Genomic DNA, 25131 nt, shown 5'->3' with positions numbered 1-25131 from the left:
TGTTACCAAGCACTTAGCTGATCCTTTTGCTTCATTATTATGGCTTGGTTTTGTTTGTACATCGAAATGCTTGTCTCAGTGTTCTGTGTAGCTTCATATCAAAATACGCCTTCACACTTGTTTCAAGTCCCATCTATTTCATATGCCTACACAAAATACTCATTTGTTTACTACTGCAGTCTTTATATTTCTTAAGGAAGGTCTACTTTTTTCCAAGGGATCTTTGTTGTTCACATCAGGGACTTCTGCACCTGCTAGTCCACTGTATGGAGATATGTTTTTTCAGATATCTCTGGCAAAGCTTACAGCTCAAACAGTTCTCATGTAGGAAACTCCGGTTCTTAGTTAATAGTGGTTAAGCTGGACTAGTTTCGTTAAAGGTTCTGAGTTCCTTAAATCGAAGCAGCTGGGCAGGTGGCATAGGAAATGAATGCACCATTACTCTGTACCATGTGTTGTAGGACATAGCCAACACTAATAGTTCCCTCTGTGCAAAACCTACAGATTGAGCTAGGCTGCTGAAGGAGTTCCCTACAGGGAAAAAATATCAATGGGAGAGTATTCCAGGGCCAATCTTGCATTCCTCCTTGTGGTTAGGTACCAAACAGCTTTGACCAAACCTGGGGAGTGGATCATTTGACCACTGGCTGGGAAATGGTGAACAATATAGAGAACCTAAAAGAGGGGAAAGTTCCCTTGATAGCTTAGCAAAGTTATCCAGTGATTTTTTTTTTTTTATTCATTCATGGGATGTGGGCATCGCTGGCCAGGCCAGCATTTACTGCCCATCACTAATTGCCCTTGAGAAGGTGGTGGTGCGTTGCCTTCTTGAACCACTGCAGTCCATGTGAGGTAGGTACACCCACAGTGCTGTTAGGAAGGGAGTTCCAGGATTTTGACCCAGCGACAGCGATATAGTTCCAAGTCAGGATGGCGTGTGACTTGGAGGGAAACTTGCAGGTGGTGGTGTTCCCATGCATTTGCTGCCCTTGTCCTTCTAGTTGGTAGAGGTTGCGGGTTTGGAAGGTGCTGTCTAAGGAGCTTTGGTGCGTTGCTGCAGTGCATCTTGTAGATGGTACACACTGCTGCATGGTGCATCGGTGGTGGAGGGAGTGAATGTTTGAAGATGGGGTGCCAATCAAGCGTGCTGCTTTGTCCTGGATGGTGTCGAGCTTCTTGAATGTTGTTGGAGCTGCACCCATCCGGCAAGTGGAGAGTATTCCATCACACTCCTGACTTGTGCCTTGTAGATGGTGGACAGGCTTTGGGGAGTCAGGAATTGAGTTACTCGCCGCAGCTGAAGCGTATACATCTGGAAGATTCTGGTTTCAATACTGCTACAACAGTGCGATTGTCATCAGAGTGAACTAGCAACCCAGATGTTGTGAGTTCATATTCCGCCATGGCAATTTGTGGAACTGCATTCAATGAATCTGACAATCTGACAATCAGAGATCCAAGGCATAACACTGGCGGGGACGGGGGAGGAGTGAAGTTTTCAGGGTGGGGGTAGGGGGACGGGGAGCAGGGAAAACTCTTCCTATTGGTTGCGGGGATGGTGGGAAGAGGTTGAGGGTCAAAGGATATAAAGTTCGAAGGGGAATGCTCGGGATCTGAAGAAACATTTTTTTTTAAGGGAGAGGGCAATTTATATATAGATCACTCATTGAAGGGTGGGAGAGGGGATTCAAAAATGCATTAAAATTTTATTTTTATTTCCCAGGGACCGGGACCTTTAAAAATTTAAATGTAATTGAAGGGCTTGAAGTTCTTTAAAAATGTGCTGGTGCCTGCATGGTGGCTCTGTATAGCGTTGCCGGGGATGGAGTGGCCACCCCCTCTACATCATCAGGGGTGGGCGTTCTGCCCCCTCCATGTAAGTGTGCCGCTGTGCGAAATATCGTGGCGGCTCCACGGCGCCCATCTCGCACGTGCACTGTGCCTCTTTTGAAGTTCAGCGCCAGGATTGGCGGCAAGCTTTAAAAATTCAGCCCTATGTTCTTGACTCTTAATGCCTTTAGAGATGACCTAACAAGCCACTCAGTTGTAAAAACAATTTCTAACCCAGTGGCCAACTAAGAATGAGCAGTAAGTGTGATCACCCACATTCCGACAGCAAATAAAATGTTGTCTGATTTCAGCTTGAATAGTAGTAGTTTCATCATAAATTACAGGTCATGGAAGAGAAACTTGGCCAAAGTTCCACTTCTTGATTGATACCCAGTACCACATGAAAGAAGTGGGCATTGAGGCGGGTCAGCATCAGTTGTAGTGCACTACGGTTGAATATCCTGCTCATAATTTATGGTTTTTATGGAGCTTCCACATCCAGCATATAAATCCACTAAACATGAAGTGAGGCTAAAGCAAGGTAAGAAATGGATGCAGGAGTAGGGCATACGACCCCTTGAGCCTGCTCCATCATTTAATATGATCATGGCTGATCCTTGACCTCAACTCCACTCTCCCACCTAATCCCCATATCCCTTGATTCCTTTATAGTCCAAAAATTCTAGCGAACTTAGCCTTAATTATACTGAATGATTCAGCATCCACAACCCTCTGGGCTAGAGAATGCCAAAGATTCACAACCCTTTTAGTGAAGTAATTACTCCTCATCTCAGTCTGAAATGGCCATTTCCTTATCCTGAGACTATGCCCACGAGTTCTAGATCCTCCTGTCAGGTGAAGTAGCTTCTCAGCATCTACCTTGTCAAGCCCTTTCAGAATCCTACATGATTCGATGAGATCGCCTCTTCTAAATTCCAGAGTGTATAGGCCCATTCTACTCAATTTCTCCTCTTACGACAACCCTCTCATCCCAGGAATCAATCTAGTGAACCAGTGTTGCATTACCACAGAGGCAAGTATATCCTTCCTCAGCTAAGAAGACTAAAACTATGCACAGTATAGTTTCACCAAAGACCTGTACTATTGTAGCAAGACTACCTTGCTTTTGTACTCCAAACCCCTTGCAATAAAAGTCAACATATCATTTGGCTTCCTAATTGCTTGCTGTACTTGCATGTTAACTTCTGTGTTTCTTGTAGAAGGACACTCAAATCCCTCTGAATCTCAACATTTAACAATTTCTCACCATTTAAAACATTTCAGATTTTCTATTCTTCCTTCCAAAGTGAATAACCTCACAATTCTCACATTAAACTCACTATAATGCAGGATCACTGAATTGCCCATTATGGTCAAGGTACATGTAATGGTCACTCTTGATGTGTAATTATATCAAGCAATGGGTCAGTGCCTTTGCGAGGAAGCGAGGGGAATAATTGATCGAGGAAAATGAATGAGACAAAGATTAAAAAGTAGAAAACAAACAGAAATCACTTTGATTTTCAAAATGCATAAATACTTTTTATTTATTTAATTCAAACTGATCTGAGATAATCTTATAGCCCAGGTTCAGTCAGAACAAGAGAACAAGTAAAGCCAATTCAACAGTCCTAAGGAAAATGGAGCTGGGATTGCTGTGCTTCTGCATTCTATCATGCAAGTAGTTGGGGAAATTGAATTGAGCAAGGTCATATCATTATAACAATTTCAATATGCTCCCTCCACATTTTCCTCAAGTACAGGTAATGCATAAATGGAAGGGCGGGAAGTCATGAGAGCAGCCACTCTTAAAGGACTGCGGCACCACTTTCAGGTTAACTTAGCTGCTTGTTTTGGCTGCAATTATAGGCAGCCTTGGAAGGTTAGCAGAAAGTAAAGGCGGAAATTTGCAAAGCTACACTTCCAATTCTATAATGCTTCAGCATGAACTTTGTGACAGGCATTTAAAAATGCTTCTAAAATTACAAATAACTTCAATGTTGTAGCACCAAGTCAGAAGGACATCTGAATCTACCACACACTGCTTAGTCATCCATTCCTACAAAGTCAAATGTTGACTGGATCTTGCATGCATCTCTGTATTCTTCCAAATGCTGAAAACTATGGGCAGAATCTTAGCTTCTTTAAAACTAATCATGGGCCAGGACCATTTCCGGGTCCATCGTGAGGCGCCCTCTGAAGAGATTTGTACTTTTATAAAATAAATGGTGGTCACAGCTGCCAGGTCACACCTGTGGAGAGGAAGCCCCTCCACAGGATGGCCCATGGCCACAGCTGTAGCCCACTAATCCCTGCACCTTGGTGATGGTAGGGGGAATCTAAAAGAGTCCTCGTGGGCCCCCCAGGCTAGCCACCAGCAAGCTTCCTCCAGGCACTTGCTGTGCTTCTATAAATATGTGAAGAGAAAAAGATTATCGAAGACAAATGTAGGTCCCATACAGTCAGAAACGGGGGAAATTATAATGGCAGAACAATTAAACACATACTTTGGTTCTGTCTTCACAAAGGAGGACATAAATAACCTCCCAGAAATGTTAGGGAACCAAGGGTCTAATGGGAGGGAGGAACTGAAGGAAATCAGTATTAGTAAAATAAATAGTGCTAGGGAAATTAATGGGGTTACAGGCTGACAAATCCCCAGGGCCTGATAATCTGCATCCCAGAGTACTAAAGGAAGTAGCCCTGGAAATAATGGATGCATTGGTGGTCATCTTCCAAAATTCTATAGTCTCTGGAGCAGTTCCTACAGATTGGAGGTTGGCAAATGTAACCCCACTATTTAAAAAAGGAGGGAGAGAAAAAACAGGGAATTACAGACCAGTTAACCTTACATCAGTAGTGGGGAAAATGCTAGAGTCTATTATAAAGGATGTGAGAGCAGAACACCTGGAAAGCATAAACGGGACTGGACAAAATCAGCATGGGTTTACAAAAGGGAAATCATGCTTAACAAATCTACTGGAGTTTTTTGAGGATGTAACTAGTAGAATAGATAAGGGAGAACCAGTGGATGTGGTGTATTTGGATTTTCAGAAGGCTTTTGATAAGGTCACACATAAGAGGTTAGTGTGCAAAATTAAAGCACATGGGATTGGAGGTAAGATACTGGCATGGATTGAGAATTGGTTGACAGACAGGAAACAGAGAGTAGGAATAAAAGGGCCTTTTTCCGGGTGGCAGGCAGTGACTAGTGGGGTACCGCAGGGATCAGTGCTTGGGCCCCAGCTATTCATAATATATATTAATGACTTGCGTGAGGGAATTAAATGTAACATTTCCAAGTTTGCAGATGACACAAAGCTGGGGGGGAATGTGAGCTGTGAGGAGGATGCAAAGAGGCTCCAATGTGATTTGGACAAGTTGGGTGAGTTGGCAAATGCATGTCAAATGTAGTATAACATGGATAAATGTGAGGTTATCCTCTTTGGTTGTAAAACCAGAAAGGCAGATTATTATCTGAATGGCGATAGAGTGGGAAACGGGGAGGTGCAATGAGACCTGGGTGTCCTTGTACACCAGTCGCTGAAAGCAAGCATTCAGGTGCAGCAAGCAGTTAGGAAGGCAAATGGTATGTTGGCCTTCATTGCAAGAAGATTTGAGTACAGGAGCAAGGATGTCTTACTGCAGTTATACAGGGCCTTCGTGAGATCACATCTGGAGCATTGTGTGCAGTTTTGGTCTCCTTACTTGAGGAAGGATGCTCTTGCCGTGGAGGGAGTGCAAAGAAGATTTACTAGGCTGATTCCTGGGATGGCAGGATTGACGTATGAGGAGAGATTGGGTTGACTAGACCTATATTCACTAGAGTTTAGAAGAATGAGAGGGAATGTCATAGAAACCTATAAAATTCTAACAGGAGTAGACAGGCTAGATGCAGAGAGGATGTTTCCAATGGCTGGGGAGTCCAGAACCAGGGGTCACAGTCTCAGGATATGGAGTATGCCATTTAGAACTGAGATAAGGTGAAATTTCTTCACTCAGAGGGTGGTGAACCTATGGAATTCTCTACCGCAGAAGGCAGTGGAGGCCAAGTCATTAAATATATTCAAGAAGGAGATAGATATATTTCTTAATGCCAAAGGGATCAAGGGATATGGAGAGAAAGTGGGAGCAGGGTACTGAATTAGACGATCAGCCATGATCTTTTTTGAATGACAGAGCAGGCCAGAAGGGCCGAATGGCCTACTCCTGCTCCTATTTTCTATGTTTCTATGTGCTTTGGCCTCAGTGGGGAGTCCATCTGCTTTCTGGAAGATCCCAGTGGCATTCCCAATTTGCCCCTAAGTGGGTCTTTAAATATTTAGATTGACTACTCACCACTGCCGGGCAGGTAGCTGTTGTCGGTTTCACCCTACATCCAGGAAGATCAGCCGAAGGCGGGAATGCTTCAGCCCGCCAACCTGATGACCTCATTTAAAAATTTCCTCCCGGTCTCGCCTTCAAGCCTGCCTCTGTGGGACCAGGAAGATTCTGCCCAATGTGTTCTACCAGGTTTCTTTCTAAACGAAGGCACCTGTACACAAACACAGAGAGACAAACCAGATTGTGGCGGCCCTGCTGACTTCTGAATTCTGAACTGCCATGAGGAAGTAGTTATTGCAGAGGAATGGAACCTTTTCCATATCAATGTAAGCATTAAGATTTTTCAGGTCAAGTATAGCAGAATCAGATTTAGAGTAAAGCTCCCCTAACAATGTGCTAGCTCATTCTTGCAAAAAGAAAGAAAAACTGGCCAGATTACCTTTGGATTCTGTTACGATGGTGCTTCTATATTTTTTGATTAAGTATTTTTTGAGGACTTATGTATTTTAAAATTATGGATATTGTTTTGTTTAGGAAAACATGGGGAGGTGGTGGTGTAGTGGTAATGTTACTGGACTAGTAATCCAGAGGCCCTGGCTAATGCTCTGGGAACAAAGGTTCGAATCCCACCGTGGCAGATGGTGAAATTTGAATTCAATTAATAAAAAAAAATCTGGAATTAAAAGCTAGTCTAATGGTGACCATGAAACCATTGTCGATTGTGGTAAAAACCCATCTGGTTCACTAATATCCTTTAGGAAAGGAAATCTACCATCCTTATCTGGTCTGGCCTACATGTGACTCCAGACCCGCAGCAATGTGGTTGACTCTTAACTGCCCTCTGAAATGGCCTAGCAAGTCACTCAGTTCAAGGGCAATTAGGGATGGGTAATAAATGCTGGCCTAGCCAGCGACAGCCACATCCCATGAACGAATAAAAAAAAAACTGAAAAGGATTGCATGGATGTTATTTCACTGGGCTCATTGAAAGGATACTGAGGGGACTTGGTTTGTAAATACCCTTTACTGGAAGCCATCTGTCTTCAGATAAATACCCAGCAGGGGCTTTTTGCACTACGGGGAGATGTTTACAGAGATGTGACAGGTCAAGATTTATAGGGGTCAGGAGGCTTGACTCTTGAGATTGTTTTTGGTTTCACTTTGGACAGTCAGTTGGGGTTTGGACAGTATTCTGGAAGGAGTTTAAGAATCAACCTGCTAAGGACAAAACCCCAGCTCAGCTTTTTTCCACCTGTTTGATAAACCTGCCAGCTTTTCCATCTCTTTGAGAAGTTCTTTGAAGTGAGTGTAAGAAATAGAGAAATTGATACTGCATTCCTCCTGAAAGGCTTGTCAGTGTGTGTGTGTGTGTGGTTGCATTTTAAGAGTCTGCCGCTGAGGTAGGCAGTGGATGTAAAAAATGTGCCCCACCAGCATGGGCACTGCGTCACAGAGCCGTTGCGATTTCAAATGTGGTGGCTTATTTGCATGAACGCAGCACTCCCCACCCCCTGCGATCACGTAGAGGGTCGGGTGAGCCATCACAGGCAATGGCGTCTGGCACTAATGCGCAGGTGCCTGTGCCATATTTAAAGGGCTTACAGCCCTTAATGAAGAGTTTAAAATTAACAGGCCAGGTTCGTTCAATGACCAAAAAAAAGAATTAGATTACCATTAAAATCATTTTCCCACACCCGCAATGGCATTTCAAAACATTCCTGCCCTATTCCCCCACAGAATTTGTTTCTTAAGAATTTGATCAGAACCCCCTTCAAACTTTGGCACCTTTGCCCTTTATCCCTTCCTAACACCCCCCTACTGCCACCCCCCAGACCAATCCGCAGCATTTTAACCTCGCTCACGCACAGAGGAAAAATCCTCCTCCCCCCTCCCCACAGGTATCGTGCCATGTTTTCCTGAACAGGGATTCAAAGCTGCAGCAATGTCGGCTGCCCGAATGAAGATCGATGTGGCGATTAAGGAGGTGGGACCCTCATTAAATCAAGTATGTAAATTAGTTTACATATTTAAATGGCAGTCCCGTCACCAAGCAGCGGGGCAGCTGCCACGAGGCCTCACCACCGCCGCCGAGATCGGCATGGGACCTGACGCTGTCATGGTCGGTGGCAGGCCTCTGCCGTACCGATCTTCATTGCCCCCGCCAATGTTCCCGACAGCAGAGGGGCTTTAAAATCCAGCCCTCTGTGTATGTGTGAGGGGCTAAGGTAAAAAGGGAACTTTCATATTTCACTCTGTGTGTTCATGCTTTGCTTCATTACTGGTTATGTCTTGTTTTATAATAAACTGATAATTTTGTTGTTTATTAAAGAAACGTGATTGGTGTATTTTATTCTGGGATGAAGAGTAGAGTCTGTGATTGACCATATTGGTAACTGGATAAACATTTAAATGTATGTTGTGACCTGTGGAGAAGTGGAACTAGAAAAGACAGTGCACTCCACCCACCTCAGTCGTAATAATACCATGTCAATACACAGTTCTCAAAATGCAGCTCATAATGGGTATCATGAGAAATGCTTGCAATTGGAAGTTACTTATTACAGGAGGCTTTTTTGTGGTGAAAGTGTGTAAGGAAATGAGTGATGGAACATTCACAAGTGCAGAGGTATGCGACTTCCAGACATTGATTATAAGCCATTCTAACAATTTTAGAGCTTAAGGGAAAGGGATCTTTGTAAGTGTCAGATATCATTAGCATATTGCATTATTATGACATGTTTCTCTTACCTTGTTTGTCCTAGTAGGGCCATTAAACTCTTTCTGGCTCTGTATCTAGGCATGGAGTGTTGCTGTTGTCACTCATTGACTTTCCCACCTCCTTTCACTGTCATTAAGCTTGGGGAAGCCCGCATCATTCTGTTCTAATAAACCTTTGCTTGTCTGACTGACTTTCTTCAGCAGCACCTCCCTTACTACAACAAAGATGCATATAATTTCTGCCCTGCAGCTAATCTCAAAGCTATTTCTATTGAAGTAACTAGTTTAGCTGCAACAAAAGTAAATCTAATGATACCTAGCCCTCTAAGCCACTTCAAGCTTTTAAATCCTGCAGCAGCAAGCTATTTCTCACCCTCCAATAGCCAAACTCCCAGTTAGAGGCCTTTCTGATGCCTGGGGCTTGCCTGAAATATCTTAATAGTCTTGTCTATGGAAATGATAGCAAGGTGAGGGGCTTCTGAGTGCAGGAACATGTACATTTAGTTTCATTTCATTAGCTTTTGGAGACAGAATGAGATCAAGTACCATGCAGTGTAGCTATGTTTAAGTTTACCTTAAGCAGTGAGAGTGAGATAAATCCCTTTTCTTCCTATGTAGGTGGAGTGTTTAAGACTTGGGAATTCCAACCAAGTTCCAACTTTCCTAAAATAAAATCAAAATACTGTGGATGCTGAAACTCTGAAATAAAAATAGCAAGTGCTGGAAATACTCAGCAGGTCTGGCAACATCTGTGGAGAGAGAAACAGAGTTGATGTTTCCAGCCAGATATGATTCTTCTTCAGAACATTTCTAATCTTGGTGCAAGGTTTCCTTTGTGTCTGGTGTTATGAAATCATAAATCTGTTTATAAAGAACATGTTTACAATTTTGTGAGGAAATAGTGTCTCCTCCAATGGTTAAATGAGAACTTTGTAGAATGGAAATCATGTGTATTCATATGGATTCACTTAGAAATGCATGTACTCTTTTTCAATAGAGTGGAACATTGAAGTTTTTTTTATTTTATTAGGAAATTACATTCGCGGATATGTCACTTCTTAAATGTAAAGGTTATTTTGAAGTATATTTGGAACAACCAGAAGATCTTCAACTAACGCTAAAGGACATAGATTCGGGTGAAACAATGTGGACCTCAAAACTGCGGGAATGTAAGTATTTCTAAAATGCACACACATAGTTAGATTCTTTTAAACTGAGCTTGTTTGCAAGTAGTGCATCTAATTTATGGGCTGATTTAATTGTCTGTGATTGTTAATGATATATGAAGTATCAGAGAGTCTTTCACAGTTATTCGTGTTTTACTACCTAAAAGTTGTAGCCTTGCATGTTTCATTTTTACAAATACAAATTATATCTGATGTTCTAGTTCTCCCAATTTTTTTGAAGTATCATTGTTTCTGTTTGGATCTGTTTTCCCCTATATACCATACACCCATTGTAACAGACAGAAAAAATACATGTCACATCCTTCTCCATGTCTACTGTCCAAATTCTGATTTCTGTGAGTAGCTGGTGTGCCCCACATACCAACTCGGCCAGGAAACTTCTCACAATTCTGCTGGATAGTGAAATCCACCAGACTTGAAAGTTTGAGGTCTGAATTGTTATTACATTGCCACACATATGTGTCTCTTAATTTGCAACCTCTGTCTCTTGGCAAGCTTTTTTTTGTCTCCACCTATTTTATCAATGCTACTATAGTTATTCCCCTCTCAACTTTTTCTTTATTCCTCCTAAACATTCTTCTTCTCTTCATCCTCACTGTGTGGAAATCAAGACTCATTGCACTATCTCCTAATCCAACTCATTCTTTCCATGAACCTCCTGTTATGCAAGAATTTACATCCTTCAGTCCTTGTTCAATCTCATTTTTGTTTAAACCAAGCCGAATGTTATTAAATCACTATTGCCTGATTTATCTCATCTCTTTTACTCTTCTCAATTTTGATGAAATTTTGCACCATGGGTCTGGGCACATTGCCTAAATTTCTCAATAAAAAAGAACATTAGACAGGCATCCTTCACAGGTTGAGACTTTAACCATAATTCACTGTGTCCTAGGACCTCACAACATAATTCCTGGAACAGATATACTGGAATTCCAGCCTAATGTAATGCACCATTGAATTTTATAAAGTTAACAAATTGAATTCCGAATTATTCTTTGCGCTTTTATATAATACTTTGCATCTTTCATTTTTCAAGTTTTAGGATTTTATTTATTTTGATAATTAAGCCATTTTGCTTACGATGTAACCTCGCCCCTTTAATCTGAAGAATATCTTTGTATGATAAAATAACATTACAGGTGACTGGTCAAATTATAACCAGAATGAAGAAGGAAAGCAAAGAGACATGAACAGTAAGTTTTTACGATGGTAGTTTCTTAAGCAAGATTTTTTAGAATGCTCTATAAAAAAAACTATTGATTTGGTATAGGTTCCTTAAGGCCTTTTTTTAAAAACTCATAAAAAAATGGAGTTCTGCTGCCCAAAAAGATGCACATCTACATAACAGATTGAATATAGATTGCTATAAAAGATTCAGGGTATTGAGAAGATGTGCATCTACCAGACTTGCCCCCAAGTGAGCATGTTAAATAATTCAAAGGGATGAATTCTTTACATGATGAAGTATTTGTCTTAGTTTGGGAGCTGCAAAGACCCCAACTTCAGCCTACTTTTGATGGCTATCCACCAACCTCTGCTGAAAGGTGCATTTGTGCATATCTTAGGTGAAAATAGGTTGGGGCTTGGCTTGGATAGAATACCAACACTCTCTGTCTATGCCTACGGTGACTTGGATGAGATTACTGAAAGGGCTGTTGGTACCTATAGGATTGTACCTCAGTAGGTGGCATTGCCTTTAAAAGAGAGGAATAGACAAAGGGAAAATGTTAAAGCATCATCAAAAACTGTTTCTTTGGGTAAAAAGCTAACAGAAAATGTATGGTAAACTAATCTGGCTGGATGGTCCAACATAATTCATTTTACAGAATAACAGAGAGAGTTGACTGCCTTCCTGGTCACTGAGCAACATCTGTGATATGCAGAGCACAACCTAAAAAGAGTAATTTGGACCTGGAAAAATTTATGCTGTGCAATAATGAAACAGAAATAAAGAATTGCTTCTGCTACATCAGCATGGCAATCACACTAGTTAGATGCAAAATTAATTTACAAATAAACTCACTATTTTCCAAAATAAAATTTCTAGCTTATCATTTTTATGAATATTCTTGAAGTAACTAAAGTATCACTAGAGGGGGTCGCCCAGACTTAAATGGGCTCTGAACTGAGAACGGATAAGAAATTGACTGAAGCATTGGAAATATAAGATACTTGTTAGGGGAATTATGTTGGGGTGGAGGAAGCACAGTGGAATTAACTTAAATATCATTTGTTGGATCCTACTATTTCTAATTTAGTGACTTGAATTCAGAAGCTCAATTCAAACTGGTGAGTTTCACAGATGATACTACACTAGGAGGGGGAATTAAAGAATGACTTGAACAAAATGTGTAAATGGACAGAGCAATGGTAGATAAAACTGCAAAGTACCACAGACAGGATGAAAATGACTGACTTAAATAATCTATGAACAGTGTTGAAATGGTTAAGGATGAAGTTGAAAGAAATCTGTTGTTTTAGTAGACAGCAGATACAATTACTGGAGCAGAAATCAACCAAGTAAATAGATGCTAAATTTTTTTTATTCGTTCGTGGGATGGGGCATCGCTGGCTAGTCCAGCAGTTATTGCCCATCCCTAACTGCCCTTGAGAGGAGGTGGTGAGCTGCCTTCTTGAATCGCCACAGTCCTTGGGGTGTAAGTACACCAACAGTCTTGTTAGGAAGGGAGTGCCAGAATTCCTGCGACAATGAAGGAACGGAGATATTGGGCTGAATTTTACCAGCCCCTCAACGCCATGAGTCGCAGCGCGGGGGCCTCGACGTCGCGAAGGGCCCGCTGCATATTACCGGCGGTGGGGCGGGCCGCTACCTGGTGGTGGGCCCTTCATCTGCATATTCAAATTAATATAAATGAGATGTTAATAATCTTATCTGCAGGCGGCAGACGTCCCACGCCGATTTTACGGCCTCTGTTTGGCTTTTGCATGCCTTCGGAATCCACACGGAGTTCCGAAGCGAGATCCTGGTGGGGAAGGGGGAGGAATAAAATTTTCAGGGCGGGAGGGGTGGAGGAGCAGGGAAAACATTTATTATCAGCTGTGGGGATGGTGGGAAGGGGTTGAAGGTCAAGGGAACAAATGTCGGGGGAGGAAGTTTGTGATATTAATAAAATGTTTTCATGGTGGTACAGGGCAATTAATATACGATTTACCCATTGTGGGGTAGGCAACGTGATTGACACCTGTCATAACATTTTATTCTAAATTCCCAGCGATCGGGACCTTTAAATATTACAATGTAACTGAAGGGCTTGAAGCCCTTTAAAAATGGCACCAGACGCCATTGCCAGGGATGCGGCGGCTGCCCATACACGTCATCGGGGGCGGCTGTTGCACCCCCACTATTTAAATGAGCCCCCCATGCAAAATATCGCAGGAGCTCCTGGGCGGCCTTTATGTGTCGGAAGGCCGCCGATTTGAAAGCGGCCGCCAAGGAACACGGTGCGCGATTAAAATTCAGTCCATAATTTCAAGTCAGGATGGTATGTGGCTTGGAGGGGAACTTGCAGGTGGTGGTCTTCCCATGCATCTGCTGCCCTTGTCCTATTAGGTGGTAGAGGTCGCAGGTTTGGAAGGTGCTGCCGAAGGAGCCTTGGTGGATTGCTGCAGTGCATCTTGCAGATGGTACACACTGCTGCCACTGTGCATCAGTGGTGAAGGGAGTGAATGTTGAAGGTAGTGGATGGGGTGCCAATCAAGCAAGCTGCTTTGTTCTGAATGGTGTCAAGCTTCTTGAGTGTTATTGGAGCTGTACCCATCCAGACAAGTGGAGACTGTTCCATCACACTCTTAAGTTGTGCCTTGTAGATGGTGGACAGGTATTGGGAGAGACAGGAGGTGAGTTACCTGCCGGAGAATTCCCAGCCTCTGACCTGCTCTTGTAGCCACACTATGTATGTGGCTGGTCCAGATCAGTTTCTGGTCAATAGTAACCCCCAGGATGTTGATAGTGAATTATATAGCCAAGGCAGCAGGGTACCAGTCAGAAGATGTCATTCTCAAACCATGGTCAGACTATGCCTTGGGGCAACTTAGAAATCTTACAGAGGTGTATAAGGCAGTACATGATATAGGAGAGACAGATTTGGAATACAACTTTACACAGAACTGTGGGAGGAGGACAATGAGGCATTGGTGCAAATTACTAAAGGGCACAAAGAGTAATCAATACATGAAATGGACTTCTGGGTAATATATTGGAGGCAAATACCCTAGAATTATTTAAAAGGATTTGAATGCTTTGAGAGCAGACTGCAGGGTCTCATGAGATGAATAACCTAAGGTGAGCGTCATTCAGATTTATCTTGTGTCAAATTTGTTTGATAATGCTGCTGTGAAGCGCCTACATTAAATCAAATTACTTTACATTCACGTTGCTATATAAAGGCATATTGTTGTGTTCTTGTGAAAAACAAAATTGTCAATCAAGTGTTAGTGAATAATTCTTTGTCCTTCAGAAAACAAGAAAAGGAAATCAACCAATGACAGCTTTATGGAAGAGACCAGTTCCAAAAAACCACGATGGAATGATACAAGTACAGTACTTCTAATTATTCAATGGAATTAAATAGTCAAACAGAATGTATGCGAGAAGATGGTATGTAGCATAATAGCTAATTGGAGTGGAATAGACAATTGTAATGATATCATTAATTTAGACAACATTCTAAACTACAAGAGCTTTGCTTCTCAAGTCATCAGAACCCCTGATGTACATTCATGCACCATTTACAGCTATTTTCAGTGATTGTGCTTAGATATCTTGCTGTGTGAGTTGACTGGCAGTTAAGGTTGATATTACATGTCTATAAGCCTCCATTTGCCCATGCAAGGGGATTTAATGGAACTGTTTGTTTCAATAACATGTACCTGAAAGTTAGAATGTTTAGTTTAGTTTAGTTTAGAGATACAGCACTGAAACAGGCCCTTCGGCCCACCGAGTCTGTGCCGACCATCAACCACCCATTTATACTAATCCTACACTAATTCCATATTCCTACCACATCCCCACCTGTCCCTATATTTCCCTACCACCTACCTATACTAGGGGCAATTTAATATGGCCAATTAACCTATCAACCTGCAAGTCTTTTGGCATGTGGGAGGAAACCGGAGCACCCAGAGGAAACCCACGCAGACACAGGGAGAACTTGCAAACTCCACACAGGCAGTACCCAGAAATGAACCCGGGTCGCTGGAACTGTGAGGCTGCGGTGCTAACCACTGCGCCACTGTGCCGCCCATTTTGACCCAGCAACAGTGAAAGGAACAGCAATATAGTTCCAAGTCAGGATGGTGTGTGGCTTGGAAGGGAACTTTCAGGTGGTGGTGTTCCCTTGCATCTGCTGCCCCTGTTCTGCCGGGTGGTAGAGGCCGTGGGTTTGGAAGGTGCTGTCAAAGGAGCCTTGGTGAGATGCTGCAGTGCATCTTGTAGATGGTGCACACTGCTGCCACTGTGCATCGGTGGTGAAGGGAGTGAATGTTGAGGCTGGTGGATGGGGTGCCAATCAAGCAGGCTGCTTTGTCCTGGATGGTGTCGAGCTTCTTGAGTATTGTGGGAGCTGCACTCATCCAGGCAAGTGGAGAGTATTCCATCACACTCCTGACTTGTCCCTTTAGATGGTGGACAGGCACTGGAGAGACAGGAGGTGAGTTACTTGCCACGAAATCCCTAGCCTCTGACCAGCTCTTGTAGCCACAGCATTTATGTGGCTGATCCAGTTAAGTTTCTGATCAATGGTAACCACCAGGATATTGATAGTGGGGAATTCAGCGATGGTAACGCCATTGAACAGCAAGAAGAGATTTTGAGATGGTCATTATTTGGCACTTGTGTGGTGCGAATGTTACTTGCCACTTATCAGCCCAAGCCTGGACGTTGTCCACGTTTTGCTGCATCTGGACATGGGCTGCTTCAGTATCTGTGGAGTCGTGAATAGTGCTGAACATTGTGCAATCATCAGCAAACATCCCCACTTCTGACCTTATGATGGAGGGAAGGTCATCGATGAAGCAGCTGAAGATGGTTGGGCCTAGGACATTTCCCTGAGGAACTCCTGCAGTGAATGTCCTGAGACTGAGATGATTGACCTTCAGCAACCACAACCATCTTCCTTTGTGTTGTGTATGACTCCAACCAGCAGAGAGTTATCCCCCTGATTCCCAGTGACTCCAGTTTTGTTAGGGCTCCTTGATGCCATACTCGGTCAAATGCTGCCTTGATGTCAAGGACAGTCACTCTCACTTCACCTCTGGAGTTCAGCTCTTTTGTCCATGTTTGGATCAAGGCTGCAATGAGGTCAGGAGCTCAGTGGCCCTGGCGGAACCCAAACTCAGCATTAGTGAGCAGGTTGTTGCTGAACAACTGCTATTTGATAGCACTGTTGACGACACCTTCCATTACTTTTCTGATGATCGATAGTAGACTGATAGGATGGTAATTGACTGGGTTGGAATGGTCCTGCTTTTTGTGCACAGGACATACCTGGGCAATTTTCCACATTGTCGGGTAGATGCCGGTGTTGTAGCTATACTGAACAGCTTGGCTAGGGGTGTGGCTAGTTCTGGAGCACAAATCTTCAGTACTATTGTTGGAATGTTGTCAGGGTCCATTGCCTTTGAAGTATCCATTGCCTTCAGCTGTTTCTTGATATCATGTGGAGCGAATCGGATTGGCTGGAGATTGGCATCTGCAATGCTGGGGACCTCAGAATCATCCACTCGGCACTTCTGGCTGAAGATGGATGCAAATGTTTCAGCCTTGTCTTTTGCACTGATGTTCTGGGTTCCTCCATCATTGAGGATGGGGATATTTGTGGAGCCTCCTCCTCCTGTTAGTTGTTTAATGGTCCACCACCATTCACGACTACATGTGGCAGGACTGCAGAGCTTAGATCTTTTGGTTGTGGGATCACTTAGCCCTGTCCACTGCATGCTGCTTCCACTGTTTGACATGCAAGTAGTCCTGTATTGTTGCTTCACCAGACTGAAACCTCATTTTTAGGTATGCCTGGTGCTGCTCCTGGCATGCCCTCCCGCACTCTTATGTGGCTTGGTGTCATATTTTATTTTATCATGCTCCTGTGAAGCACCTTGGAATGTTTTATTACATTAAAGATCCTATATAAATATGTTGTTGTTGTTATCACATAGATACTGCGATTTCACACCTTTCCATGTATTTCAAATGCCAAGTCTCTTGGTGAGATACTGTTATAGCTTAGCTTCTGGAGGAACAAGAAGCCTGGACAGCAACCTTCTGACTTCTGTGCTTAACTTCACATATGCAGTTGCCAGAAATTGTTGTCTGACTTACTCTTTAATAATGGTGAGCACCGATAACCTCACTATCTTTATTACCGCAAAATCCAAGCCATTCTAAATGGAGCCAGGAGAATTCATAATGGGAAAAAGTTGACACAAAATATATGACAAAAATATGACCACAGGAAGTCAAGTGGCAATGCATGCAAGTGTTATTGCTACCCGATTTTCCCTCCAACTCTGTTGAATGGGACTGGGAACAATCAAAGCAAAATACTGTGCAGCCTAATCCACACATTACTACTCATGCAAGTTCTTTCTCTCTTTAATATTAATTCCACTAGTATAGTGACCTAGTGGAGAAAAGAAAATGCTAAATGTTTATATAGTATTCAGTATGGTATGTATTGGAATAGAATATCAGTTTTCCACAAAATAACAAAGGTATATTTTCAGTTCTGAAGAAGGGTCACTGACCTGAAATGTTAACTCTGTTTCTCTCTCCACAGATGCTGCCAGACCTGCTGAGTATTTCCAGCATTTCTTGTTTTTATTTCAGATTTCCAGCATCCGCAGTATTTTGCTTTTCTTATATAAAAGTATATTTTATATGTACGTTCTTTTAGTTTGCATCTCCCAGAGTCGATATCGACTGAAATGTTACATCGCTGGACATAACAATACTATTTTGTTCTCTACTGACCTATTTCCACTTGTTTAAATGGTCAAAGTATCTAGTCACAATGCAGAATATCCTACACAAAGCCATTTTCATTGAATGAAATAGAACGATATACTGCAAGTGATCCATTTCTATTCATCAATGTTATTTCAAGACAAATGATTTCACAGAGATTTGCTGTGTCTGGTCCATTTAAGCCCCATTTTCCAATACCAGTAAAATTGGAGGCTGTGTCACCCATGGCACAGACGCACCCATGCTGGCTGTGGGGAGGGTTGGTCTCACTGAATTTTGCAAGCTTAGTGTCTCAGCTTAATTAGAATCTTCTCCTTATGCAGCTGAATACTACTGTAACCTTCACTACTATGGGAAGAACTATGCCAAAACTTTACTTTGTCTTTAAATCTTCCACAGGAGGTTGCATAGCTTGGTCACTGTCTCTCCAGTGAATAGCAAACCGGAGATTCCAAAGACAGGTCTTAATGACATACCAATGCACAAGTGCTATGAGGTGCATGCATATAACCATGTGTTTTGACAGTAACAAATAGATGCCCCTGATGTCTCGCTGGGTCTGAAGATGTGCTTTCATGAATTAGCCCTTCTCATCCAAATAATGGAGCACTGTGAGAACCGACAAAGGGGTTTATATGTTCCCAACTTTGTTCTCTGTTGCTTGGTCCTGCACCAGAATTTAAAGAAGCTGAGATAAAAGTAGCAGAGATTGAAGGGAGAGCACCAGAGGTGTGTTAGCAGAAACCTTCTTAAAAGATTTGTTTAGGGACAAGGAAAGTGCCCAAACAGGCAAGCCAAGAGTGAGGGAGATGCCTCACCTGGCTGAAGTACCACAGGGGTGTGCAATGGAAGCTGACAGCCACTTGCGAGCAGTAGTGTCCCAGAGGACAAGTGGCAGATTGGGCGGAAACCATCCCCAAAGTAAAGGGAAATGGAAGGTAAAATGCCCTAAGGTAAACAACATTTGTGAAAGCCACAAAAAAACAAAACTGAGGTCAGTGTGGATGTGCCCACTGAAGAATCAAGGGGTCAGGTTCTAATTCCAAAGCTAACCGAACCCAGCAAAGCAGATTCAGAACTCACTAAGGACAAAGTGCAGAAGGAAAGCCCAGATGCCTCACAGATGCTAAAAACAATCTATCATCCACTGTCACCCTAGAGATAAGAATTATCAATGTATCCGAACTTGAATTATTAAATCCATGTGTTGTCGAAGCAGCAGGGGTTAAGGTCTGTACAGGCAGAAAAATTTGAAAACAGCCAGGAACACCTGGAGTACTGTGTACACTACTGGTCTCCTTATTTAAGGAAGGATGTGAATTCATTCGAAGCAGTTCAGAGAAGGTTTATTAGACTAATACCTGGAATGGGCAGATTGTCTTATGAGGAAAGTTTGGACAGGCTAGGCTTGTATCTGCTGGAGTTTAGATAAGTAAGAGGTGACTTGATTGAAACATATAAGATTCTGAGGGGTCTTGACAGGGTGAATGTGGAAAGGATGTTTCCTCTTGTGGGAGAATTTAGAACTAGGGGTCACCGTTTAAAAATAAGGGGTCGCCCATTTAAGAAAGATGAGGAGAAATTGTTTCTCTCAGAGGATCTTGAGTCTTTGGAATTCTCTTCCTCAAAAGGCAGTGGAAGCAGAGTCTTTGAATATTTTTAAAGCAGAGGTAGGTAGATTCTTGATAAGCAAGGGGGTGGAAGGTTATTGGGGGTAGGCAGGAATGTGGAGTTAAGGTTACAATCAGATCAGCATTGAATGGCAGAGCAGGCTCGAGAGGCCAAGTGGCCAACTCCTGCTCCTAATTCATATGTTTGTATGAACAATGCAGTGATAAAAATTTGCATATTACAAGCCTTAGAACAGAAAGAATGTCTCTCCAGCCGTCTCCCAAAGTACTGCAAACAGATACTAGAGAAATCCAACCCCGTTGAACACCACATAGCTGAGATTTAAAAGTGGGATACTGATAAAAGGCACAAAGTTTCCTAACACATGCTTTCCTGAGGCAAAATTTCAATGTGTGAAAAGGAAATTCAATTACAATTGTGCCTTGTCCAAAGAAAGGATGATGTAAAGCTCAAGGTTGAACAAGAAATGGCTGTTACAGACAATGCCAACTGTAGCAGTTGTAAGATTGAGGTGTGGGTGTCATGAATGCAGAATGTGTGCAGTGGTGTGACCATCTACCTTCCTACTTTCCATCTTTCTTTCTTTCTAAACTAAATAAAAACAAACATAAAAATGAAATCCAAGGAATTACATTTTTCCCTTTTGCGGGAGATGTCGTGCATGAGCATGAAAAATGCAGCAATGAAAATACAGAACCCATACTGAAGAGTTATAAAAATTGACTTTTCCTTTAAAAAAGTGGCCAATGTGCGACAAAATGGTCACTAAAGGTCAGACGACCGGGCCCTGTATATTCAAACTGTCTTGCTGTCTGTTAAGGACAAAAGGATACATTCCAAACTAAGAGGTGTCAATTACATCCATCCATCAAGATACATTCCTGAATTGAATGGGTTCTTCTGAAACAAAGAAGGTGTGAAATAGCCACATCCTGGTTCATTGCTGTCACAACAAGAAGGGGCCCTGTGTCTCCTAACAGAGACAATATGTGAGAGTCTTTTATCTTAAAAAGTAGCTCTCTGGAGAGAGAGGGGAGACATCACAGGGGGAAAACCCTCCGCTGGCTGGAGTCATACCTAGCGCAAAGGAAGATGGTTATGGTTCTTGGAGGTCAATCATCTGAGCTCCAGGACATCACTGCAGGAGTTCCTCAGGGTAGTGTCCTCGGCCCAACCATCTTCAGCTGCATCATCAATGACCTTCCTTCAATCATAAGGTCAGAAATGGGGATGTTCGCTGATGATTGCACAATGTTCAGCACCATTTGCGACTCCTCAGATACTGAAGCAGTCCATGTAGAAATGCAGCAAGACCTGGACAATATCCAGGCTTGGGCTGATAAGTGGCAAGTAACATTCGAACCACACAAGTGCCAGGCAATGACCATCTCCAACAAGAGAGAATCTAACCATCTCCCCTTGACATTCAACAGCATTACCATCACTGAATCCCCCACTATCAACATCCTAGGAGCTACCATTGACCAGAAACTGAACTGGAGTAGCCATATAAATACCGTGGCTACAAGAGCAGGTCAGAGGCTAGGAATCCTGAGGCGAGTAACTCACCTCCTGACTCCCCAAAGCCTGTCCACCATCTACAAGGCACAAGTTAGGAGTGTGATGGAACACTCTCCACTTGCCAGGATGGGTGCAGCTCCTAAAACACTCAAGAAGCTCGACACCATCCAGGACAAAGCAGCCCGCTTGATTGGCACCCCATCTACAAACATTCACTCCCTCCACCACCGACGCACGGTGGCAGCAGTGTGTACCATCTATAAGATGCACTGCAGTAATGCACCAAGGCTCCTTAGACAGCACCTTCCAAACACGCGACCTCTACCAACTAGAAGGACAAGGGCAGCAAATGCATGGGAACACCACCACCTGCAAGTTTCCCTCCAAGTCACACACAATCCTGACTTGGAACTATATCATCATTCCTTCACTGTCGCTAGAGCAAACTCCTGGAACTCCCTTCCTAACAGTACTGTGGGTATACCTACCCCAAATGGACTGCAGCGATTCAAGAAGGCAGCTCACCACCACCTTCTCAAGGGTAATTAGGGATGGGCAATAAATGCTGGCCTGGCCAGCGAAGCCCACATCCCATGAATGAATAAAAAAAAAATCAAAAAGCCTGTCCAGCCAAGAACTGTGAGAGATCCAGCAACAGCCAATGAAGGAGTCCTGCTGTGAATTCTATCCTTCAACCTGGTGTAGCAGAGAACTGAAAGTGACCACCGCTTCCAGACTGAAGTCTCAACCACCAGAAAATCTACAAGCAACCCAGGCCTGCAACTTTAAAAAGCGGATGTATCCTCCGAGAAGCTTCAACAGGTTTACTGTGAACTCTGAAGACCTACCTCATTTCAAATCACTTACTCTTTTCCTGTGTGTGTGTGTGTGTGTGTGTGTGTGTGTGTGTGTGTGTGTGTGTGTGTGTGTGTGTGTGTGTGTGTGTGTGTGTGTGTGTGTGTGTGTGAGTGATAGAAAAAAGACTGGATTTTAAAGGGTCTCCGACGCAGAAAATGGTGACGGGGGGCATGAAGATCGTAACGGATGAGGCCCGCCACCAACCCCAATGCTGGCAGGTCCCATCCTGATCTTAACAGAAGTGGAGAGGCCTCGTGGCAGCCACCCCCTCCCCAACCCCGCTCGGCGACGGGACCAGGATTCCCATATTGAAATAGATTACCCGACCTAAATTAATGAAGGTCCCATCGCCTTCTTATTTGCCACACCAATCTTCATTCAGGCAGCCGGCAATGCTGCGCCCTCGAATCTCCGTTCTGGAAAATGTTGTGCGACACCTGTGCGGAGGGTGGAGGAGGTGATTTTCTCAGTGTGGGGGTGGGGGGAGCAGGGTCAACTGCTTCGGATTTGTTGGGGAGGTTGTGATGGGAAGAGGTAAAGGACAAAAGTTCAGAACTTTGGGGGTGGGGAAGATCATATAATCATGGTAGGTATTCTGTGTGGGGAAAGGGCAGGAATGATGTTTAATGTCATTGTGGGGGGGGGGGGGGTGGGGGGGGAGGTCATGGAAAGACTTTTCTATTCATTTTGTTAAACTATATAATAACTGGCCCTTTAAAAATTGCACTTGTCATTTATGGCTCTAAGCCCTTCAAAAATGGTGCTGCGCCTGCTCATTGGCAGCAGACACCATTGCCAGGGACGGCTCTCCCGCCCCCTCCACGTCATCGGAGGGGGGGCAGCTGCCCTGGCCATGATAATGAGCAACCGCATTTGGAATTGCGGCAGCTTTGTGCTGTGCCCCGTGTGTGCTTTTAAAATGCATCCCAGAGAGTGAGCGCATGCGTGGGTGCGTTTGCGACCATTTCAGGAATGAATATTATTCAATAAATAGTTAATCTTTGTTTTAAATCTACAAGGAAACCTGTCACTGTCTGTTTATTTGACAAATAAAACACAAAGGGTTTAAACCCTAGTAACAAAAACATTTGCTGTGGTCAGTTGGGAGGTGAACAGTGGGGACCACTCACATCCCTTACCAGCTGGCCATAACAAGTGTGAGATGAATCAAATACTCAAAGGCAGGGGCCCGTTTTTTTTCAACTTGCACCCAAGACCAGCAAGGTACCATGCCACTGGGAGAGTCTGGGAAGACTTGCATTCTAATTGTATGGAATCTTCAAACTGATCTAATTCCTTGTACACGTACCTTTGGATTATTTAAAGTTAGTTGATTATTTAGATTTATTTTTACAAATTAATACTATATTGGAGGAACGTTGACACTGCCCCAACCATCTCTGTTTGTTGAAGTTCTCTTTTTATATCAGAATATTTTGCTTCTCATTTTGTTAGTTTTCAATAGGATTCAGAATTTTTTACAGAAGACCTTTTGCAATAAGCCTGACCTTTCTTGCTTTTGTCAAATTTGATGTTTTGCTTCTTTTCCACAGAAGATTAGCAGCTGGAATTTACAGGGTTTGTGGGGGGTGTTTCTGATCTCTTCCTCAAACTTTGGCAGTAATCCAAAGGAGGATTTTGTTGTTTGATATTTTAATCTTGATATTGTGATGCTTCATCCTTGGATCCAATCTATAAATCTATAAACAGAAGTTGTAGAATAACATATTATGATAAGGAGTGCTAAGCTTACACTAGGAAAGAAAGAATGTCAGAAATAGTTGTTTGCGCTGCTTCTGTGGGATTGCTGCTGACGGCAGCAGGAGATCAGGGAGCTCCCAAATTCTACCCTGAAATTTATTGCTTCAATTTTGCTTAATTAACTCTGACACATGAGAGACATTGGCCCAGAATTTGCCGTGTTGCCCAAGAGCTGGATTTATTTATGCTGCAAATTGCTGATAACAGCGGGGTGAGGACATCTGAGATTTTGGTGAATGGCTGAACCAATAGCCTATCTCTTTAACCAATGAAATTTAAGGATAAAGATAGAGAGCAAATGCCAGAGAAGGTAATAGGGTGAATTAAATTCAAATTGGATAGGGAAAGAAATAAAGGGAGGGCATTGCAAATTGGATTCAGAGGGGAGGTGGTGGCGTAGTGGTAATGTCACTGGACTAGTAATTCAGAGGCCCAGGCTAATGCCCTGGGGACACAGATTCAAATCCCACCACGGCAGCTGATAAAATTTAAATTGAATTAATTAATAAAAATATCTGGAATTGTAAGTGAGTCTCAGTAATAGTGCCATGAAACTAACATCGATTGTTGTAAAAGCCCATCTGGTTCACTAATATTCTTCAGGGGAAGGAAATCTTCTGTCCTAACCCAACAACACCTACATGTGACTCCAGACCCACAGCAATGTGGTTGACTCTTAACTGCTCTAGTGCTCTAGTCTGGGGTAATTAGGGATGGGCAACAAATGCTGGCATTGCCTAAGTTTTTAATTCCAGATTTTATGAATGGAATTCAAATTTCACCATCTGCCATGATGTGATTCAAACTCATGTCTTCAGAGTACTGGTCTGGGGTTTTTAGGTTACTAGTCCAGTGATGTTACCACTACACCAAAGCCTCCCCTTTCTTTCTCATTGCAAATTGCTGGGGTTTTTACTTGCTGCTATTTTCCCAGCAAATTCTGGGCCATTATGATTATAAGGTGCAACTAAAGCAATATGCAGTAGAGGGCAACATGTCATTGATCTGCCAATAGAACAATCTCACATTGGCAGTTGTTTGGTATTTTTATCTTGACATTGTGGAGCTTCATCTTTGGATCCAGGTTATAAATGTTTGACAGAAAAATAACATATCATAATAAGGAATTCTAAGCTTACACTAGGAAAGAAAGAAGAAAATCTTTTCATTTGTATGGTGATTTTTAAGTTTGCACTATTTCTAAAAATGTTTTACAGGGCCATGAATTATTTTTGAACTACAGTCAACTTTATTACGCGAGCAAACATTTACATTCCTCCATAAAAGGTTGAAGGGACAACAGTTTGACCTCTTGCT

The 25131-nt window shown here is 42.9% G+C and overlaps 1 protein-coding gene across 2 annotated transcripts in view; it reads left to right on the top strand.

The window, feature by feature from the left end:
- The window catches only part of si:dkeyp-97b10.3 (uncharacterized), a 180150-nt gene that overhangs the window by 141670 nt on the left and 13349 nt on the right, over positions 1-25131 (top strand). For both annotated transcript variants that reach the window (XM_068041449.1, XM_068041447.1), the window contains 3 exons: positions 9902-10040; positions 11201-11254; positions 14540-14617. In XM_068041449.1, coding sequence (XP_067897550.1) covers positions 9902-10040; positions 11201-11254; positions 14540-14617 — 271 coding nt within the window. The remainder of the gene's footprint in view (positions 1-9901; positions 10041-11200; positions 11255-14539; positions 14618-25131) is intronic.

This window comes from Heterodontus francisci, chromosome 11 (assembly GCF_036365525.1).
Source record: "Heterodontus francisci isolate sHetFra1 chromosome 11, sHetFra1.hap1, whole genome shotgun sequence".
Taxonomy (NCBI): Eukaryota; Metazoa; Chordata; class Chondrichthyes; order Heterodontiformes; family Heterodontidae; genus Heterodontus; species Heterodontus francisci.
The sequence above is the reverse complement of the archived record's forward strand: the minus strand, read 5'-3'. Positions and strand labels throughout refer to the sequence as shown.